General features: G+C 43.0%; 1 protein-coding gene across 2 annotated transcripts in view; it reads right to left on the minus strand.

The window, feature by feature from the left end:
• LOC107288848 (cullin-1) overlaps positions 1–21,656 on the minus strand; it is a 96,380-nt gene extending 74,724 nt beyond the window's left edge. The window contains exons 1-3 of one of the 2 annotated variants that reach the window (XM_015817504.1): positions 21,566–21,656; positions 11,884–11,962; positions 9,729–10,018 (exon numbers count right to left, since the gene is read on the minus strand). In XM_015817504.1, coding sequence (XP_015672990.1) covers positions 9,729–9,868 — 140 coding nt within the window. In that variant the 5' untranslated portion in view covers positions 9,869–10,018; positions 11,884–11,962; positions 21,566–21,656. The remainder of the gene's footprint in view (positions 1–9,728; positions 10,019–11,883; positions 11,963–21,565) is intronic. The other variant, XM_015817505.1, reaches the window with a different exon arrangement.
• Positions 21,657–22,435: the final 779 nt, after the last annotated feature.

Genomic DNA, 22,435 nt, shown 5'->3' on the forward strand with positions numbered 1-22,435 from the left:
GGTTTGTGATCAGATTTTTCTAGAGCTTGGGTTTCAAAGTGTTCCATGTAGAGGTTTGCAATGACAGGTGAGAGGGGTGATCCCATAGGTGCTCCTTCTATTTGTTTGTATTTTTGTCCATTATAGATGAAGTATGTGTTGGATAGGCAGTGGTTGGTCAGATCTAGAATGTGCTTGGGGGGGTTATATTTGTTTTGGACAGCAAAGGTATAAACCTGGAATTCCTGATTCATAAGTTACAATATAGCCAATTTAGACTGATTATTTGAGAGATGTTTCTTAACAGTAAGTTGTTCAAATGATATTGGAAATTTCATTATGTCTTGAAATTCATTTGTCTTGCAATTGCATAACTTTCCAGTCCTACTTTTTGTATGATTACCAATAAGCAAAATCTCTATTTATGACTGCCATATATATTTAATTTTGTAATTGTTTTTAATTGTTTTCATGATTGTTCACCACCAAGAGTCTCTTACACAAGAGTGACAAGTGATGACATGCTAACAGAGTTGAAATATAATAGAAGGTGTTAAAGTTATAGGATCCTTGGATGGGAGTGATCATGCGATATTGGGATTCATGATTATGCAAGAATAAGAAATAGAACAAGGTCAAATTAGAGTCCTGGACTTTAAGAGAGCTGATTTCAATAATGATGATAATATGCTGATGCAAAATCTTTGGGTTGCTTTTTCATAAAGCTGCAATTGAAATTTAGTACTGAGTGCCAATGATTCTATATACCAAATTGTGACAACAAATGATTCAGGAAGAAGTTATCCTTAATTCCAATTCTAAGAGAATTAGGATGTATAACTTATGAATTTCATATTTAAATCTATTGTGAAAATCACTAAGCCAAATGGTTCAAGTTGTATAAGATGAAGTGTTGTCTTACCTGAACGCCTTTTCTCAGCATGAAGAATGGAGAATCCACAAATGGGTTAAGGAAGTCCTCTAGCCTAATCAGACCAAATCAATCAAGTTGCCACGCCCCTGCTGGACTGGACCTTGCCCCCCGTTTCGAAAAGGACGAAGTTAAAAACTGTGCAACGTGTTGGCTCCCAGCTACTGACACTGACCTAACTGTGAACTTCAAAAATGGGAGGGGGTGGATTCTCCATTCTTCATGCTGAGAAAAGGCGTTCAGGTAAGACAACGCCCCTTCTCCAGCATGGAAAAGAATGGAGAATCCACGAATGGGACATACCAAAGCCCATGTGACCCTACAGGTGGGAAACAGGCTGGTCAAGTGTTGACGCTGACTGAACCACCTGTTGTAAAACACGGCGGCCGAAGGACGTGGATGCAGACGCAAATTTATCAAGCCTGTAATGACGGATAAAGAGGGAAGGTGAAGACGTCGCCGCCCTACAAATGTCAACGATAGAAGCCTGAGTGTGCCACGCAGCTGATGTAGAGGCACTGCGTGTAGTGTGTACTGTCAGACAGCTTAGAACAGGCAGTGAGCGTACCCGATACGACTCCTCGATGCAGGCCTTGATCCACCTGGCAATAGTAGAGGAAGAGACCTTCTGACCTTTAGAAGCCGGATGGAAAGATACAAAGAGTGCCTCCAATCTACGAAAGGCAGCTGTCCATTTAATGTAATATCGCAGGGCCCTGCGGACATCTAGAGCATGCCATTGCCTCTCTAAGTCATGTGATGGGTTAGGACAAAAGTCCGGTAATACAACCTCCTGTGCCCTATGGAATAAGGAGTTAACCTTGGGAATGAACGAGGGGTCCAACCGTAGGACCACTCTGTCCTGATGAAAGGTACATAGGTCTTCCCTCACGGAAAGAGCTGCTAATTCCGAGACGCGCCTTGCTGATGTCACTGCTATTAAGAAGGCCACTTTAAGGGACAAGAGTCGCAGAGTGCAAGATCTGATGGGTTCAAATGGGGTTCCTGTAAGAGCCTGAAGAACCTGCGGTAACTCCCAAGTGGGGTAACGATGGACTACAGGAGGCTTACTGTTTGTAACCCCCTTGATAAAGGATCGAACCCTCGGGTGTTGAGACAATGGCGTAGAGTTGGCACAGGTGAAAACCGTGAAGAGAGCCGCCACCTGCCTACGGGTAGTGTTGGGTGCTAGGCCCTTATCCTTGCCTTCCAAGAGATATTTGAGTATCCTCGGAATAGTAACAGAAGAAATGGACAAACTATTTTGGTCATACCAGTGACAGAATTTCCGCCAGGTGGCATTGTAGATCCAATTTGTCGCCGGCCGCCGAGAGGCCTGGATCATTGAGATCACTCTTGAGGAGTATGAACCCCGTGTCAGGAACTGGCGTTCAAATGCCAGTCGGTCCACTGGAGCCACTGCGGATCTGGCTGTCGTATGACCCCTTGTAGCAGGATTATCCGCTCTGGAGGAATCCTCCACAGTGGAGCTACAGTGCGGCTCACGAGATCTGTAAACCATGGTCGCCTAGGACAGTGTGGGGCCACAAATATCAGCTCCGCTTGTTCCTGTAATAGTTTTCTGATGACCGCTGGAATCAGGGAAAACGGTGGGAAGGCGTATAGCAGTCCCCCAGGCCAAGGGCTGCGGAGAGCATCTACTCCCTCCGACCCCTGGGAGGGGAAACGGGAGATGAACCATGGGATCTGAGCGTTCACCGGGGAGGCGAATAGGTCGACACTTGGTTGACTGAACCGCTGCGCGATCTCTCTGAAGAGACGTGGATGCAGACTCCATTCTGAATGGTCTTCCATAGAGCGACTCAGATAGTCCCTTGCCGGTTCGCCTCCCCTGAAATGTGCTCTGCCGTCAGAGAAAGAAGATTCCGCTCTGCCCATGATCCCAGTAACCAGGCCTCGGACATCAGGGCCCGCGATCGAGTACCGCCCTGTCGGTTGACACGGGCCATTGCCGTCACATTGTCCGTCAGAACCAACATGTGGCACCCCGCAATCGTTCTGCGGAAGTGGCAAAGTGCCAGGTGTATAGCCCTGAGTTCCAGCCAGTTGATGTTTTGTCTGAGGTCTCGCTGGGACCACCGGCCCTGGCGAATTGAAGTTGGAGGTATGCCCCCCAGCCGAATAGACTGGCGTCCGTGGTCAAGGTCACATGAACGGGCTCTCTGAAAAGGGACCCCTTGGACAAAGCTGGAGAGAGCCACCAGAGAAGGGATCTGAGCGTCTTGCGGGAACTCTTACCCTCTGGGGAAAAGAGCTTATGCCCCACCTTTGGTAGGGAAGTAAGAACCACTGGAGCTGTCGTGTGTGAAGTCTGGCCCAAGGAACTATGGCAATGCAGGAAATTAGTTTCCCCAACAGTTGGGAGAGCAGGGCTAGGGTCACCCATTGTTCCCTGCGGACCTTGATGACCAGAGTACAGATGCTGACTTGGCGCTCCTGCGATAGGAATACTTGACAAAGGGTTGTGTCTATTATAGTGCCTAAGTCACGGGTCGGCAACCCGCGGCTTCGGAGCCGCATGCGGCTCTTTGAGCCATCCCCTGCGGCTCCAGAGCCTCCTCTGCCATTTTCACAGAGAGACAAGGAAAGAGAGAGAGGCACTTGCACTTCCCCCCCCTCTCTCTCTCATGTGGACTTGCCCCCTCGCAGGGCTCTGATTGGCCCTGCGCCCAGGTGCCCCACCCCCTGGGAGAAGGGCAGCCAGAGAGTCCCTTTCCCAGGCTGGCCCTGTCTGAGGCGCACATGGCTGGGGAGCCGTGCGGGAAAGCCCCAAGATCCCTGCTGGGAGCAGCCTGCCTGAGCCTCCACTGAGTGGGCCAGCCCTCCCGCAAACCGCGGTCCCGAGAGCAGCCCCTCCGATGCCCAGCCGGCGCGACCATTGGCCAAGCAGCAGCAGAGCCGGAGACAGAGGGTCAATGGCGGGGGGAGGGAGGGGGCTCTGAGTCCATGGAGCACTGCTGCGAAACGTCTGTGGGGCAGGTGGCGTGCCCCCCCGGCTTACTTGTTCCAGTCTCGGCTGGGGCATCGCTTCCTGGGCCGTCCCCGGGCCGCTCCCTGGGCAGCCGAGCCAGCCACGTCTCCCCAAGCCGGGCGGCAGTCATGGCTGGGGCGGCAGCCGGCAGGGGTATCGCTCCCCGAGAAGCCGAGCAGGCCACATCTCCCCAGGCCGGGCTGGGCGGCAATCATGGCTGGGCCGGCGGGGGCATCGCTCCCCGGGAAGCCGAGCAGGCCACATGTCTCCCCAGGCCGGGCCGGGCGGCAATCATGGCTGGGCCGGCGGCCGGCGGGGGCATCGCTCCCCTGGAAGCCGAGCAAGCCACATGTCTCCCCAGGCCAGGCCGGACGGCAGTCAGGCATGAAGCTTGCCTGGCTGCTGCAGGGCTCTCCGCCGCCCGGCCCCACCGGTGGCGCCTTCCTCGGCCACTTTCGGGGAGCCGCCGCCACCACCCTTGGTGCTGCAGGAGGAGACCTTGAGCTGCGAGGGCTGCTCCCCTCCCCACCCGTTCGGCTGAGGAGGCGATGGGGACGGCGGCCGGGAGCTGCTGCCTCCCGTTCTGCTCCTGCTCCCCTTCCCCACCTGTTTGGCACCATCTGCCTTTCATTCTCTCTCTCTCCTAACCTGGAGGGAGAGGGAGGGAGAGAAAGGAAGAAGAAAGAAAGAGAAAAAGAGGAAAGAAAGAGGAAAGAGAGAGGAAAGAGGGAAAGAGAAAGAGACAGAGAAAGAGAGGGAAAGAGAGGAAAGAAAGAGAGAAAGAAAGAAAGGGGAGAGGAAAGAGAGAAAAAGAGGAAAGAAAAAAGGAAAGAGAAAGAGAAGATAAAGAGAGGAAAGAGAGGGAAAGAGAAAGAGTGGAAAGAGGAGAGAAAGAGGAAAGAGAAAAAGAGAGAGGAGAGAGAAAGAGGAAAGAGAAAGAGGAAAGAGAGCGAAAGAGAGGAAAGAAAGAGAAGAGGAAAGAGAGAAAGAGAGAAAGAGGAAAGAGAGAGAGGAAAGAGAGGGAAAGAGAAAGGAGAAAAAGAAAGAGAGAGAGAAAGTTAGAGGAAAGAGGAAGAGAAAGAGAGAAAGAGAGGAAAGAGAGAGACAGACAGAGACAGAGAAAGAAAGAGGAAAGAGAGAAAGTTAAAGGAAAGAGGAAGAAAGAGGAAAGAGAAAGTTAAAGGAAAGAGGAAGAAAGAGGAAAGAAACAGAGAAAGAGAAAGTTAGAGGAAAGAGAGAAAGGAAAGAGAAAAAAGGAGAGGAAAGAAAGAGGAAAGGGAGAAAGTTAAAGGAAAGAGGAAGAAAGAGGAAAGAGAGAGGAAAGAGAGAAAGTTAAAGGAAAGAGGAAGAAAGAGGAAAGAGAGAAAGAAACAGAGAAAGAGAAAGTTAGAGGAAAGAAAGGAAAGAGAAAAAGGAGAGGAAAGAGGAAAGAGAAAGAGAAAAAGAGGAAAGAGAAGAGAGAGGAAAGAGAGAAAGAGAAAGAGAGAAAGGGAGAGGAAAGGGGGGAGAGGAAAGAGGGAGAGAAAGGGAGAGGAAAGAGAGAGAGGAAAGAGAAAGAAAGAGGGGGAAAGAGAAAAAGATTGAGAAAAGAGAGAGGAAAGAGAAGAGAGAGAGGAAAGAGAAAGGAAAGAGGAAAGAGGGAAAGAGAAAGAGAGACAGAGAAAGAAAAAGAGGAAAGAGGGAAAGAGAGAGAAAGATAAAGGGGGAGAGGAAAGAGAGAAAAAGAAGAAAAAAGGAAAAGAGAGACCCTTTTGACATCTAAAATGAAAATAACTCTGCATATATCTTTTTACCTTTATTTTATATATACACACACAAACATATACAGACACAGACACACAGAGACACACACATATATAAAAAAGGTAAAAAAGGATATATGCAGTGTTATCTTCATTTTAGATATCAAAGGGTTTTGCGGCTCCCAGTGTTTTGTTTTCGGTGGGAAACGGGTCCAAGTGGCTGAGTGTTTTGGGTTGCCTACCCCTGGCCTAAGTGCAATAGACAAGTGGCTGGAATCAAGTGGCTCTTTTGAAAATTGATTAAGAAACCATGACCTTGAAGCGTCCCTATGGTTAGCTCCAGGTCCATCAGTGCATTCGGACGACTGGATCAGGATGTCGTCCAAGTAACATTGAACGCGAATTGGGACCGACCTGAGATATGCGGCCAGTACTGCCAGGACCTTGGTGAAAACCCTGGGGGTTGATGATAGGCTGAACGGGAGAGCCTTGTCTTGGAAGTGATGGTTGGAGTACCTGAACCTGAGGAATTTTCTGTGATTCAGATGATTGGGGATGTGAAGGTATGCCTCTGTAAGGTCTACTGATGTCAGGAAGTCCCCCTGCTGTACGCTGGCCAAGATGGATTGAAGTGTCTGCATCTTGAACCTGCAATACGACAGATGCGAGTTTAGAACCTTGAGGTCTAGTATCACCCTCCATCCTCCTGAAGATTTCGGTACTACGAATAGGATAGGTTAAAACCCCTGCCCCAGTTGGTCCGATGGTACCCGCTCTGTGGCCTCTATGCTTAAGAGATGTTGAATGGCTTCCTGCATGAGGCCTTTTTATGGGATTCTGCAACTGGGGACAGGTGATGTAGCGTCAAGAGGGGGTTGTCACGAATTCCAGGGACAAGCCATCCCTGATGGTGGTGAGCACCCAAGCGTCCGTGGTGGTGTCCTCCCATTTGCGAATGTAATGAGTCAGTCTGCCTCCTATGGGAGGGATCCACCTCAAGTCACCTTGACCTATGGAAGGGGCGACCTCTGCCTCGAAAAGAACGTTTGTTCGGGACCTGCTGTCTGGGCCTGTCTCTGTAACCGGACCGATCCAAGGAACGGTCCGTTCCTGCTGGAAAGGGCTGTAATACATTACCTGAGGCCAGTTCCGATCCCGATCAAAAGGGAGGGCGACGGTTATATGGGGCGAAACACCTGCTCGATCTTTTGGACAGATGGTAAAATACCCTTCTCTTTTCCCTGTTTTCCACCAGGTATGGAGTGAGGGCCTCCCCAAAGAGGCAACCGCTCTGGTACGGGGCCGCGGCCACCCTCCATTTATGCTTGGTGTCAGCATGCCAATTCCTAAGCCAGAATAATCTACGTGCGGCGATGTTGGAGGCTATGGCACGGGCAGAGAACCTAGCTGCTTGGAGGGACACGTCTGCCATGTATTCCAAGGTTGCCCGCAACTTGGTCACGTCCTGGTGTACCCTTACCTCCCCTGGGAAGATTCTGGACTGGAGTTCACGTAGCCAGATTAGAGAGATCCTGGCGAAAAAGGAATTTGATGTGGAAGCTCTTACCGCCCACGCCAAGGCCTGGTGTGTCCTATGGAAGGAAACCTCTGATTTTTTGTCCTCAGCCTTCAGCACCTCCGACATGTCGCCTGGAATCTTGGATTCTGAAAGGATGGGAATAAGGGACTCGTCCACTCCCGGAACCTCCAACGCCTCATTCAGGGTCGAAACCATATCTATGAGTTTACGGTCAATCCCCCCGAGGGTGGAAAAGGTGCCTGGGGAACCCCATTGATCCCGCACCAATTTCAGAAACATGGGAGGACAAGGAATCTGTTGATGTGTCACTACAGGTTCGAGAACAGCGGGCTGGTAACCTGACCAGGTGTCTGATCGGGGGCCGGAGTCTTTTCCGGTTCGATCTTCCCGGTGGCGCAGGCCTTACGTGAGAAGAGAAAGAAGTAGGATTGAACAAACCAACCAAGGGAGGGGCCTCTGTATGCGCCTCATCATCCGACCACTGACCCTCTTCGAGGACCTGCTCCGAATATTCGGATACCTCGCTCCCACAGGAATGTGGTGAAGGCAGATCTGGGTACTGATAATCCCTGGACCGTGAAGTCCTCGCACAAGGGAAAGGGTGTGACGTCCCTGGGGTCACTGGGGCATGTACTGAAGAAGCCATAGCTTGAGCAACAGCCTGAGAAATCATGGTCTGGAGTTGGTTCGTAAATGAAGGTTGCTCCAGGGAGCGGAGTCCCGCCGCTGTAGGAGTGAATGAAGCTGATGGAGCCTGAGATGGACCCGCGAGGGAGAAATTCTCCGAGACTACACCTGCCACTGTGGGAGGGGTGAACTCGGCCCCTGGTGGCGGATCCTGGGTCCGCACTCTTAGATCCTGCTCAAAAAGAGAAAGGTGATCCTGGCTGAACCCAAGTGAGAGATCCTGATCTAGATTCTGTTCTGGAGACCAAGCCCGCACGAAGGACGAGGGTCCCCCGCTGTTGATGCAATAGGAGGAGCCGAGGGAATCGGGTCCTCGGCTGCATGCTTTTGGGCTTTGGAAAATTGCCTTTCTAATGCACTGTGTCTGCGACCAGACTGCTTTTCAGCCGCCTTAGATGTTCTTTTGGTTTTGACCTTGATTTTCGCAGCTGCTTCTTGGTTGGATGACTTGTGTTTCTTATTTCCACTGGAGATGGAAGCCTGTGGAACGGTGTTGTCCGCCATAATTATCAGCAGTTTTCCAGCAGATCGCTGAAGCTGTCCTGGTCTACAGGAGATACGGCTACGGCCCATCGAGGTGTGGTACAGGCCTACATGAGGAACTGAAGTCCGGCCCACCGTTAAGCACGGAGTCACACTTTGCGACAGATGCCACACGTCACTACGGGAGGTCTCCTCTCCCTCCCTTATATATATATATATATAATATATATATATTATTGTTATTATTATTATTATTATTATTATTATTATTATTATTATTTAGTGACGGATCCTTCGTGTTTCACTTAGTGGCGGCTATAACCAAGGAGTGGCCGGTCCACTAGATGCAGACAGCAGTAACAGGCTATGATTGAATAGTCAACTGAGCCCAGCTGACAGATGGAACAATTCAAGGCTGGGAAAGGTAAGTAGTGTTTATTTAAGTGCAGATTACTGTGAATTGCAGAGTGTTCCTACCAAAAAAGGCACCTTCCCGAAAAGGATTGCCCTGTCAATGAAATCACAATGTGGGGGCTGAATCAGTCACCCCCACAGCACAGGCTGAGGAATGCAATTAGCAATAAAATAATAGCCACAGAGAAAACAATTGAGGAATCCAAGAAGCAATAAATTAATAGCCAGAGAGAAAACAACTTGAGAAAGGAAACTGAAAGTAGAAATTGAAACCAGAGGGAACAACCTTCTGCCGGGTAAATAACTGAAAGCAGTAATTGAAAAAAACAAAGGGAACAGCCTTCTGCCTGATAATTAGCAAGAGAGAAGGACAAATTGCAAGATAAGGAGGTTTAGTAAGGCAGCATGAATCCAGAGGAAAAAAACCACATCGCGTTTAAAACGGAGCTGACAATGCAGGGAGGAGACTGCCTCAGGGAAGCTAAGAAACCTCTTTTGAAACACTTGCCGAACTGGGACAGCACTGATCCCAGCGCTGATCAGATGGCAAATGAATGAAAAATCCACAAATGGGAATCAAACAAAAAGAAATACGACCTGTCCTCCTAAAAGTCTGCTTTGGGAGCCAATTTTCCACATCCGTCCTGGGCTGAGACCAAATCGAAACTGGGGGCAAGGTCCAGTCCAGCAGGGGTGTGGCAACTTGATTGATTTGGTCTGATTGGGCTAGAGGACTTCTTTAACCCATTCGTGGATTCTCCATTCTTTTCCATGCTGGAGAACAATCATCTTTTTCTTTGTACATATACATTTTGGATTTCATGCATTCACAATCAGACAGCAGAAATGCATTTAAGAAGCTAATATTCCAAGCTTCACATTACTTCAGTTATGAAACAGAGTAAGAGTATGATGATAAAACCATTAAAGCCACTTATTTAGAAATACTTGTTAGGATACGTGTAGAGTTCCATATACCTGGACTTTGCCATGCTTTGCCTTGTATAAACTTGTTGAATGCCAGCTCTTAGGTCATCCCATATCTGATCAAGACCAATCTGTTTAAGTCCATGAGGATTCTGACTCCTATTTGATGACATTTTGAATTTTCTGTAATGTCTTCCAGTATAGCAGTGAGAAATCTAATCCTCCATCAGGGGTAGAAATAAATCAACATTACAAATTCTATCACAATCGTCACGCAGAAAAAATGTTTTTATATGAAGGCTGTTATTGTTTCACAATAACCTCTGTAGGGAAGGAGAAAAAGAAAACAGATGCTTATTCAATTGAGAACTTAAATTTAGTAATAGCCAAAACAAACCATCATAAAATTATAACATCATATGTGAGTAAACCATGAGAGACTTACAAAAGTTTTCTTAGTAACAGACTATTTGGGATAATGGGTTCATGTATTCATGTATAAACACATACACTTACACACAAACCTGGGCAGAGGGAGAAGGAAGATAGTATTTCTTTCTGGTAAGAGACACATAAAAAGAGATGGGGGGAAAAATGCTCCCCTGCCAACTCAAACATGTGGCAGATGGGATGAAAAGTGCAATGCTACACAATGGTTTGTAAGGGAAATGGAGAATGTAACAAATTAAGGAGCTAAAAGCAGCACCCAATGTCCTTGTGGTAACTAGCAAGGAACAAAAAGTAACATTGCAAAAGTGGTACAGAAATACTGAGAACATGCAAAGGATCACTTGGTTGGAATCTTTTCTTTCATTTTTTCACTCTGAGGAAGAGGAAGGATACAGCTTGTGTCTTTCTCCCATCAAGACACTGAGCAAAGCCATATGAGCATGCAAATATTAGAATAAAATACTGATGCAAAAACCAGTATTTCAGAGGGGCAGGGAGAATGGGTGTAAATTTATTCCACTGCATTCAAAATTTAGGGAACCAGTTTGATGCAAATGGTGAAGGGCAGGGGCCGCAGAAATGGCTGGCCGATGCACATATGACCGTGCATACTCCCCCACTCGCGCTAGCACCCATGGCCCTGTTTGTGCATTCATGTGGGCATGAACAGGGACACTAGTGTGGGGCAGATGTCCGCAGCCCGTTTGTGCATGCACTGCTAGCCTGGGTGGTATGTGTGGCCCGCTCGAGCATGCGAGAATGGGCCACTAGCCACTGTGGGGGGGTGCACGGCCATTTGCAAATGTGCACCGCACCAGCGTATGCTGCATGCGCGAACGGGGCTGCTAGTGCCGCACCAGTTTTGAAGCTGCTCTCCTTCCCTCCATGAGCCCAGAAAGGTTGGAGACCTCTGGGCAAGGGCATCCACTTGAAACTGGCAGACCACGAGTTCTAGTCCTGCCTTAGGTATAAAACTAACTTGATGACTTTGGGATAGTTGTTTTCTCTTAGCCCTAACAAGAAGACAATGACTAACCATTTCTAAAAACCTTGTTAAGAAAACTGAAGAGACTTGGCCAGGAGAAATGAACATGACTAAACAGAAGGGGAAAAAAATCTAAAGTTTAATAAATAAGAGTATGTTAAATCAAGACTTGACTGTATTGTTACAACACTACAAAAAGTCATGTTACTAATATACAGGTAGTCCTCGAATAATCAACTGTAATGGAGGCAATCTATTATAGTTGTTGTCATAATAATTGTAAAATAACCTTTTTTATGATGATTATTAAGCAAATTACCAAGGTTGTTAAATGAATCCACAGTCATTAATTGACTGGTTTACTATCAATGGTTTACTATCAACGCAGTTTTGTAAAAACTGGAAATGATGCATTTTGGTAAAACAGGTGTAAAAATGGTCATGTGACTGTGGGATGCTGCAAACATGTAAATGCAGTTAGGTTGCTAAGTATCCAAAATTTGGTCATGTGACCACAGAGGACCCTCAACTATCAAAACTTCAAATCCGGGCCATAAACTCCCATTTTTGGATTGGTTATAAGTCAAGGAATATCTACACAGTAATTACTAAATTAATTAATTAATTTGCAAATTTTTAAGATGTCATAATCTTTCTCAAGCAGGGATGTCAGAATGCTAAATAATGCAAAAAGAATAAATGTGGTAATCAGGTTAAACAGTATTGTTTTATATAAAATTAGGGCAGTACAACCTTTCAAATCCAAACAGAAAAAAATTCTTCAGATTGTCCGGGGTTGCTCACACGTCCTCTATTGAGAGGTCAGTCGCACCTTTTCAAGGAATTATGTAACAAAAAAGAAGTTGTTGATTGATTTCACATTTACATGTAGATATATTTCAAAGTGCAATTTGATACAGATGTGTATCAAATAGTCCATTTATATTTAAAACCCTGCAAGTTTTAGCATCCTATCACTAATAATCAAAGAAGCAACATACATCTAACAAACCCCTACTGCCCAATTTAACCCAACCAGATGCAGCCCCATTAAAACTGAGCAACTGATTTCTCCTCCTAAATGGAAATATGTAGACCCACAACCTCCCCCTCAAAGAAAACATGCAGACACCTAGCAAAGAAACACCAAATACCCCTAAAAGAGTCATATCAACAAACACACCTGAGATAAACAGAAAAGCACCCCAGACTGCACCCCCCAAAAAAGGAAGGCAAGTATTGGTAATAGGAGATTCTATCCTCAAAGAAACAGAATCAGTCATCTGCAGACCAGACATACAATCCAAGGAGGTTTGTTGTCTCCCTTAAGCAAAAATCAAAGATGCGGCCGAGAACCTAACTAAAATAATTAGGCCCACAGATTACTACCCTTTCCTCCTCCTTCACATTGGGACGAATGACACAACAAAGAACCTGGGTACAATATTGAGAGATTATAAGCAACTAGGTGATAAAGTTAAGGAGCTAGAAGCACAAATAGTGTTCTCATCAGAATTCCCAACGAAAGGCCAACCCCCATTGAGGGGGAAAAGAATTCTAGAAATAAACCACTGGCTAAAGATTTGGTGTCACCAGAAAACTTTGGTTTCCTGGACCATGGACTGCATTTCCTACGTAAAGGACTATTGGCAAGGGATGGGCTGCACCTCACTAAAACAGGGAAAAATATACTCGGAAAAAGACTGGCCTAACTCCTCAGGAAGGCTTTAAACTAAAATTGAGGGGGAAGGATGACCAATCTTTAGAATCTCTAGAACACAAAACCAGTCATAAATCCCAAGAAAACAAATCAAATAATAAGGTAGGGAATGATGAGAAAAAAGAAAAACTCAAAACAACAATCAGGAGATGCAGGAAACATACCCAGGGACAGGCATAAAGCTCTTAAATGCTTATATACAAATGCTTAAAGCTTGGGGAACAAACAGGGTGAACTAGAAGCAATAGTACATGACCAAGTCAAGACTGGGAGTGGCTTATCCCAAGACAGGCGTGGCAAGTTTGGCTGACTTGGTCTAATGGGCAGGAAGGCAGAGCTAACCCATTGGTGGATTCTCCATCTCCGGTGCTGGAGAAGAAATAGATCTACAAAAAGAGGAGGGAGGGTTGTACTGTATGTAAGAGAATACTACATATCTACAGAAATGCATGTGATCAAAGATAAAATCCCTCCAGAATGTATATGGGTCAATATAAAAGGGGGGGAAAGTGACATTGCCATAGGTGTATATTACAGGCTACCCAAGCAATCAGAAGAAATAGATGTGAAAGTAACCACGTCATACTGAAATTCAATATGATGCAAACAAAGCAACAGAAAATAATCTAACCAGTGTCTTAAACTTCAAAAGAGCTGATTTTAACAAAACCTAGGAAAGATTCCATGGATGAAAATCCAAAAGGGAAAACAATTCAAGAAGCATGGGAAACTCTGAAAAATATGATCATAAAAGCCCAGTCCAGCATAATACCACTGAAAAAAAACCCAAGAAATTCAAGAAGAAACCAGCATGGCTAAATAAAGCTCTCTCTGACAAACTAAAAGACAAAAAGGACAATTACAAAAACTGGAAAGAGGGACCCATAACTAAGGCTGACTATCAGCAGACATCCAGAACATGCAAGGATGAAGTTAGAAAAGCAAAGGTTCGGAATGAACAAAGACTTGTAACATAAATCAAGGACAATTTAAAAAGTTTATTTCAACATATTAATAACACGAAAAAAGTCAAGGAAACTGTAGGTCCACTAAAGAAAGAAGATGGCAAGGAAGTAACAGGCAGTAGGGAAAAAGCAGAACAGTTTAACTCATTCCTTGCATCAATCTTCACATAAAAAGAAATTATAGCCCAACACTACAGACCAATCAGTCTAACATCAATACCTCGGAAGATCCTGGAAAAGATAATAAAAAAAACAGATCCGCGAACAACTAGAAGCAAACAAAGTTATAACTAGCAGCCAGCAAGGGTTTGTTAAAAACAGATCATGCCAAACCAATCTTATTTATTCTTTGATAAAGTGACTAAATTAGTAGACCAGTGAAATGCTGTGGACATAGTATACTTAAATTTCAACAAGGCATTTGACAAAGTAGACCACAACCTGCTGCTTAGTAAGCTAGAAAAGGTGGGATAGATAGACATCACCACCAGATGGATCTGTAGCTGGCTGACAAACCGTACTCAGCGAGTAGTCCTCAATGTTACTACATCCACATGGAGAGAAGTAAGCAGTGGGGTACCACAAGGCTCCGTCTTAGGCCCAGTACTCTTTAATATCTTTATAAGTGACTTAGATGAGGAAATAGAAGGGGGACTCATCAAATTTGCAGATGACACTAAGGTGGCAGGAATAGCCAACACCCCAGAAGACAAGCTCAGGATCCAAAACATCTTGACAAACTTGAACAATGGACCCTATCCAACAAAATGAATTTTAATGGGGAGAAAAGCAAAGTTTTACATTTAGGCAGGAAAATTCAAAAGTATAAGTACAGATTAGGCAAGACCTGACTCAAAAACAGTAACTGTGAGAGAGACCTTGCTTGGAGTCTTAGTGGACAATCACTTGAATATGAGCCAGCAGTGTGCAGCAGCAGCCAAAAAAGTGAATACAATCCTGGGTTGTATAAACAGAGGCATAGAATCAAGATCAGTACCGCTTTATAAAACCCTAGTAAGACCACATCTGGAATACTGCAACCGATTTTGATCCCCATACTACAAAAAACATGTTGAGACTTTGGGAAAAGTTCAGAGAAGAGCAACTAAAATGATCAAAGGCCTGGAGACTAAAATATATGAAGAACGGCTGCAGGACTTGGGTTTGGCTAGTCTAAAGAAAAGAAGAAACAGGAGTGACCAGATAGCAGTATTCCGGTATTTGAGAGGCTGCCAGAAAGAAGAAGGCATCAAACTATTCTCCAAAAAACCAGAGGGCAGGACAAGAATCAATGGTTAGAAACTGACCAAAGAGAAAGCAACCTGGAATTAAGGAGAAACTTCCTAACAGTGAGGACAGTTAACCAGTGAAACAGCTTGCCTTCAGAAATCATGGGCGCTCCATCACTGGAGGTTTTTAAGAAGAGACTGGACAGTCACTTGTCTGAAATGGTATAGGGTCTCCTGCTTGAGCAGTGGGCTGGACTAGAAGACTTCCAAGGTCTCTTCCAGCTCTATTCTATTCTAATATGTAAATCCACAGCAGTGAGTTAGCTGGCTTTAAGCCATTTTATCTAAACACTGGAGGATCAAAATTTTAGGGTCAACAATGATGTATATTCATAACATCTAACATACCATGTTCATGCTTTCTAATTGCAGCATTTAGAGAGTATCAAGCTGACATTCTCCACCAGAAGGAACTCTTAAACAAGGATATTTTAAATAATTTTTCAATTATATTTTATGTTTACAGGAAAATTTGACATTTGACTGTTTTGCCTATTATATTAGTTGCTGCTGGGGCTGTGTTTTTCAGGACTGCCGCTTTCAATAAACATTCTGATGCAAAGAATCACTTGCAAAGAATTAGTGTCTAATATTTGTTTTGCCCATTGTTTTCATAGTTTTAGACTTTAGGCCTGAAGACTGGAACTGTGCTTTTTTTTTTTTTACTTTTTGTAGAGTCCCTAGAAAATATTAGTACTATATAAATAAATAATCAACCCCAAAATGCTGTTTAAAGTACCTGTACTACAAAGATGACCAAAATAGATGAGACTGAAATGATAATAAAGAAAATAGCAGGAATTAAAACACCATGGCATGTAAATGAATACCAGTTGGGTTTTGAACTGAATGGAGTTTGCACTATTGCAGTGGCCTGTCAGCTTTCTGTCTGGAAGTGGTTTATGCTACTCCACAACTAGGAAAAGGCTATTGTTTCCCAGATGTTTGATCTTTTGTATGGAAATGGGGTGGGGGGTGGTTGTTTCATGAAAGTCTTTGGAGCTTCTTGGAATTTTAGGCATAAAAGGGAGGAGAAAGAGGTGGATGAGCAGAATTGCAGAATCTCTGTGTTTGATTGTAAGGGCAAAAAATGTCAAGTGACCACATTTTCATCACCTGATCCACTGCAAGTGCTGTAACTTTTGAGCACACGTCGCAAGTTCCTTTGTTCTGCACTGTAATAATTTTGAACAGTTGTGAATGAATTGTTATAAATTGAGGACTGCCTATAGTTCAAAGTTACCTCCATTAATTGCTGCCAAAACCTGGTCTACTATTTGCTACTTGCAAGTTGTTATAGCTGTCCTATCGCTGCCAATTGTATTTAACTCTGGGGCTTCCTTGCTGGCTATGTAATTTTATCAGAATACCGTAAACAATATGGTAACACATCACATATAACACTGTGTAACATCAAAAGATAAAGCAAGGGTTAGAAGAACAGGTTGGACCCAAGCTGAAAAGCTTAAAAAACATTGAATTTAATATAACTAAGCTGGCCATGACTTATTCTTTGATTTCAAATGAATTCATACACATCTAAGGAATTTAAGTTTCTCCTAAAAATACCCCAGAAATCATAAATCAATTCATGCTGTAAATCACTGGAATCTATCATCATAATGCTATTACATTGCTCCTAAGTATTTGCCAACAGAACAGAGCCATATTTAACTGTAAGTTCAAGTGAAATATATTCCACAATTCATGAATAAATAGGTCAGTATAATTCTAGTGTTCAGGAACCTGTAAAATTGGAAGCCAATTCTAAGGAAGAATTCAGGGGGAAAAGCAGACAGTATAACACAACCAATGTAAGTGATAATTAATATCAGATTCAGAGAATCAATTTCTCCAGTACCAACTTATATTTAATCAGCATCAGCCAATCATTGTTGTGCTAGTAACAAATACAAGCTTTATATTTCTTCAGTGAAGATCTGATGCAGAAAATTTGCCACTGAAGATTTTAGTAATAATAAAATAGTGAGATGCTCAAGCATATAAAGACAATAGGCAGAAACTAAATACTTTATATTTCTCCCTTAAGTATTCACTCTCCTTTGGAATTACTGATTAGCTATATTAGAGCATAAGGATATAGCAAACTTCTAAAAATAGCCTCATCTTTTCTCTGAATTTGCTAACTTTCTATGCAGCTACAACAAATCCTGGGGGAAAATAAGTTTGATTTCAGGAGCTGCTCACAAAAGCTACTTATATGACTCTGCATTCTCCAAATATTCTTTTTCTTCCGAATGTGAAGCACTGCAGAATCTGGTATTTTATTGCTAGTTTATTACAATTAATAATAAATCACCAGCACTTTTGGTATCCACAAAAGATTTCTAAAATAAATAAAATTACAAACTTCCTAACAAAAACATTGCAAACAAATACATATATAGCTTTGTTTTTCAAATAAGGCTTAATGCCAGATTAATGAAATATGGCCAATGTGACATCAGTTTTAAAAAAGAACAAGAAGTTAATAGCAGTAAAATTTCTAAATTTCTAAAAATTGAGGTATTAGCGGGCATATGAGTAGAAGTGGCATTGAGCAACTTTTGAGTGGCATTTGCTACAACTATTGAGTGGCATACAAATACGTGGCATTGAATAGCATTGGCACAGTGATTAGAATACAGTATTGCAGGCTAACTCTGCCCATTGCCAAGAGTTCGACCTTGACCGGCTCAAGGTTGACTCAACCTACCATCTTTCTGAGGTCGGTAAAATGAGGACACAGATTGTTGGAGGCAATATGCTGATTCTATAAACCGCTTAGAGCAAGGGTGTCAAACTGCTGGCCCGTGGGCCAGATGCCTCATCCGGAAGCTGTGCCCACCCCATTGCCGGCAATGGCAAAACCGTCCCGATACGTTGTGCGACATCACGTGACGTTTGACATGTCTGACTTAGTGAGTGCTTTAAAGCACTATGAAGCAGTATATAAGTCTAAGTGCTATTGTATAACCTGGATTTTCAAATGGTCTTTGATAAAATTCTCACCAAAAGATTCTTCAGTAAATTTACCAGTTATAGAATAAGATGACTTGTCTTTTTACAGATTGTTAACTGATTAAAAATATAAAATCACAAAGCAATGGGCAATCTCCTCAATACATAAGAGTAAATAGTATTGTTCCTTAAGATTCTGTCTTGAAATCAATGAGACAACGAGTCAGCTAAATTTGTAAATTTTGCCAAACTACTCAAGGTGATAAAAGGCAAAAACTAATGTGAGTACTTCACAAGAATCTCTGAAATGTGGGAATATTCAATCTATTAGAAAATAGGGCAAAAAAAATCCGCTAACTTCATGTATGCATTGATCTGAGCTCTTTATTAAAAAAAAGGCAGAAAAGAGTTCTAGCAATTAGAGTGGTCAAATAAATGAAGATACTAATTCACTATCTAGCAATTGTGAAAACAGCAAATTCCAATCTTGGGTTCATTAGTAATGGAACTAAAAATAAAACTTCCAATACTGTATTGTCTTTATTCAGATCTATGGTAAATCTTCATCTGAAATACCATGCACAGACATCACAGAGCAAAAAAAGTGCAGAAGCAGGTAACTAAAATGATTAGGTTGAAATATTTTTTTAAAAAAAGTCTTGAAGGCTTGAGGCTACTTAGCTTATAAAAAAAAACTAATGAAGATGACAGACTGAGGTATATAAAATTATGCCTGGAAAGGAGAAAGTGGTTGAGAAGTGTTTTATTCTGTTACATCATTAATAGTGATCTTTTAATGAAACTGAATATTTTAAAAAAGACAACAAAGACAACAAAATTTAGAAAAGTCACTCACAGAAAGCATAATTAATCCACAAATATGACAATCAGTAATTCTGATGATTTTAAAGGAAGTTTAGATACATTTATGGAGGACAATCTACCAAATAGTCCTGAAGGCTCAAACTATTTCTGAGTTTACTATTTGCAGGGAAACAATGTCAAGAAAAGGGCATTTCTCCATCTCATTTCCTGTGAATATCCTAAGAAAGTACGAGCATTCCTTGGAATTTATAATTAGTCCCTTCATGTTAAAAAATAAATATTACAGACACATCCCTTAGAAAACTAATTTATTAAAAAAAATTCACTTACAGTGAACTTCAAAGAGTAAGTTTTTACATGTACTAACAATATTCCTTTTCACAACTAGATGGCTCTGCTTTTGCTAATTGTTTCATATAATACTCAAGTTTACAATTAAGTTAATTTGTTTAGTGTTGTAAGTATTGTCATAGATGTGCTCCAAAATAGCAAATTCTTTATCAGAAAGGTTCACTTATTACGGATTCAAGGCATCCCCCATCCTAAGGTTGAGAGCAACTTTGTGGGGAGTGGGACTTTAAAAAAATACCTTAATCAGGCTTGTTTGAACAATAGGAAAATCTATTGTAGGATTCAGCTCCTGCTTTCAACATACAGATCACCCAAGCGTAAGAATCCTTTTCATATAATCATGAAAATTTAACTACTAAAAGTTGCTTATTTGATGCCCAATCTTATCTTCAGTAAAATTATTCATTTTATTCATGGATTAAAAATCTGTATATATTAATCACAGTAGCACAAAGTTTGACAACCCCTGGTTTACCATAGATGCACTTTTAGAAATTCTCCCATTGGAGAATTCTGATTTTTCCAAAGTACACTAAATACTTACAGCAAAATCAATAGAAATCTAGGACAGCAGAATAGTCTTACTATAATAAATTATATCAATCTAAATATGTCTACTTATTGTAACTATTTCACTGGGCACCAAGTCATTCTAGTTTTTAGAAGTGAAAACTTCTAAAACTTTTAAATAATGCCTTTTACTACTTCTCCAGTTAAAAATTGCCCTGATATATTAACATATTTTAGACTTACATATATTAGAATTGTCATATCTTTGAAACTTAAACCTGAGACAATAGAATTAGATCAAGAGACAGCAATTGATCATGAATAAATGACAATCTGAATCCTGGTTTCCTCAGTTCCCTTATCTAAGAACCAATCAACAAACTACAATAGCTTATTTTATTTCTATACCTACAAATCACAACTAGCCAAATAGAAACATTCTATGATGCATATATTTTGTGAGAAAATTGTTTCTCAATCCACACTTAAATTCCAAGAGCTGCAGGAAATAACTATAAGTTTTACATAACATAAAAATCACTGAAAGGACATTTATAATCATTAATTTACTGTGCTACATTTCTATGCTAACTAGACAAATAGAGTATCAACAATAATTTCCATATGATGAAATTCAACTGCACTTCAAAAGATAGGCTTTCACAACAGTTTGCTTAAAAAAGCTTTTGTTGGTTAGAAATTTAATTAACTCAAATGCTTTTCTCTAAAGTAAAATGCTATTTGTCATTAGTGAAACAACTCAAGAAATAAGGGGAAAAAACCCATGGTGGCCAAGAGTGAAACAGAAAACTTAAAGACGACAATGTGTATGTCAATAGTTAAAAAGCTAAGCAGGTACAATGAAGGGATGAATAGCTTGTTAAAAGTGATTCATTACTGGAATAGGAATTTGGTGCAGAACTAAAGCACCTGCCTACTTTCCAGATACGAATTTACATTCTTGGGTCCTCCACTATTTAATCCTGAATGGCTGAAAAAAACTAAAGTAGTGAAAATTTTACCAGTGTAAATCGTTATAAATTCAACTGGCGGTAAACTTCAGGTTTTTGCCCACTTGAACAACGCTGATACCCACTTCAACATCAATCTCTTTCCTGCCAAACACGAAAGAGGTAAGCCTAAAGGAAAGGGCCACAGTATGAGATTTGCGGGAGGGGCAGGGGACTGTTAGGTGCACATTCGAAGGCGGAACACAGCAGGCCAACGGCAACTAAGAAGCCCGGAAAGCTCAACGGGTGAGCCATAATCAACCAGGAGCACAGCGAATTGGAAGTGAACAAACGTTGCACAAAGAAGGAACGCGGCATTCGGTAGCCGGCGCGCAAAAAAGGTTGAGATTAGGGCCCAAAGGAAGAAAAGGAAGAGGCCGCGCTGCTGAGTGCCTCTTGGAGTTTTGTAATGCTCTAGAAAAGCGGCCCGAAGGTGATGCGGTGTTAATTGCCGGCTGCCGGCAAAGACGACGACGCCGCCACATTGCGTCGCCGGCCTTCGTGAGGGGCCTACAATGGAAAAGGAGAAGCGGCCGCGGCGCGAAAAGACAGGCGTTCTTAGGTCCCCCTCCCTCTTTCCCCTCCGCCGATTCAGAGTACCCGAAACAACACCCCGCCACTCTGCCAACAGCACGCTCAACCTCACTTGACCCGGTTCAGCCTCGCTGCGTCACAACCTGGGACCGGGCCTGCTATGTCCGTCTTACTTTCATGACGCCTCGTAACCTGTGGCTCTCTGACCGTCTTCGTCCCCTACCTCCCCATACAGAGAAGAGGATTCCCGCCCCTCCCGCCGCTGCTCACCCCCCACATCGCTCGTCCTGCAGTCAGACAATCATCCAGACAGGCCCCGGCACCTTCGTCCATCCACACTCGCGAGCCCGCCTCTTCCGGATCCGCCACCGTAGAACCAGCGTCATCCGCCTTGTTGGCTCGGCTTTATCTCCTAAATGGGGCGCGATCGTGGCCCCTCCTCATATATTTTCTATGTGCCCCTCCCCACGTCCAGCCAATTATTAATTGTTCCGGATTACTTTCGTTGCCATAAGTGAATGGGCGAATAAGGAAAGAGTTAATTTGTTCCTTAATTGGACAGATTCCCTTTTCCAGATGAACCGCGAGAGATGTGTGCAGCCATTAAATCTTGTTGCTTAAACTCGTTATGCCCATTTATCTCTTTGCTCCCATCAATAATTAAACCGGTTTAAGCCGGAATAAAGCACCCAATTTCTAACAAGCAATAAGGCCCATCATCTAATTAGAGCACTCTTGAAGCTGAGACACAAGCCAAATAACCCCGTTTACATCGATTAGAGCATAGCCTGTCCAAAATCTGTTTAAATCGTGAAGATAGGAAAACACATTTCTGTGACTCTTCAATTATCTTTGTAAGTATTGAGTACTCTGCCAGTATTTTTAATTATTAGTTTCCAAACGCAGTACTTTTGGGATATATTAATAAATGCTACGTACTTAAAATTCTTGTGGAAAACGAAAGAACTCTTACGAATTCCGGAGGGGTTAGCAGAGAAGTTTAATTGCGCAAGGTCCAGAGCATATTAGAGATAGGCAATTCTGAACGAGGAGGGCGTGATTAGACTTCAGTTTTTATACTCCCCTCCTTAAAGAACAAAGGACTACACATTGAAATACACACTGTGATACATTAGGAAC

The sequence above is a fragment of the Protobothrops mucrosquamatus genome, unplaced genomic scaffold, assembly GCF_001527695.2.
Source record: "Protobothrops mucrosquamatus isolate PMUCROS unplaced genomic scaffold, P.Mucros_1.0 scaffold598, whole genome shotgun sequence".
In the NCBI taxonomy this organism is placed as follows: Eukaryota; Metazoa; Chordata; class Lepidosauria; order Squamata; family Viperidae; genus Protobothrops; species Protobothrops mucrosquamatus.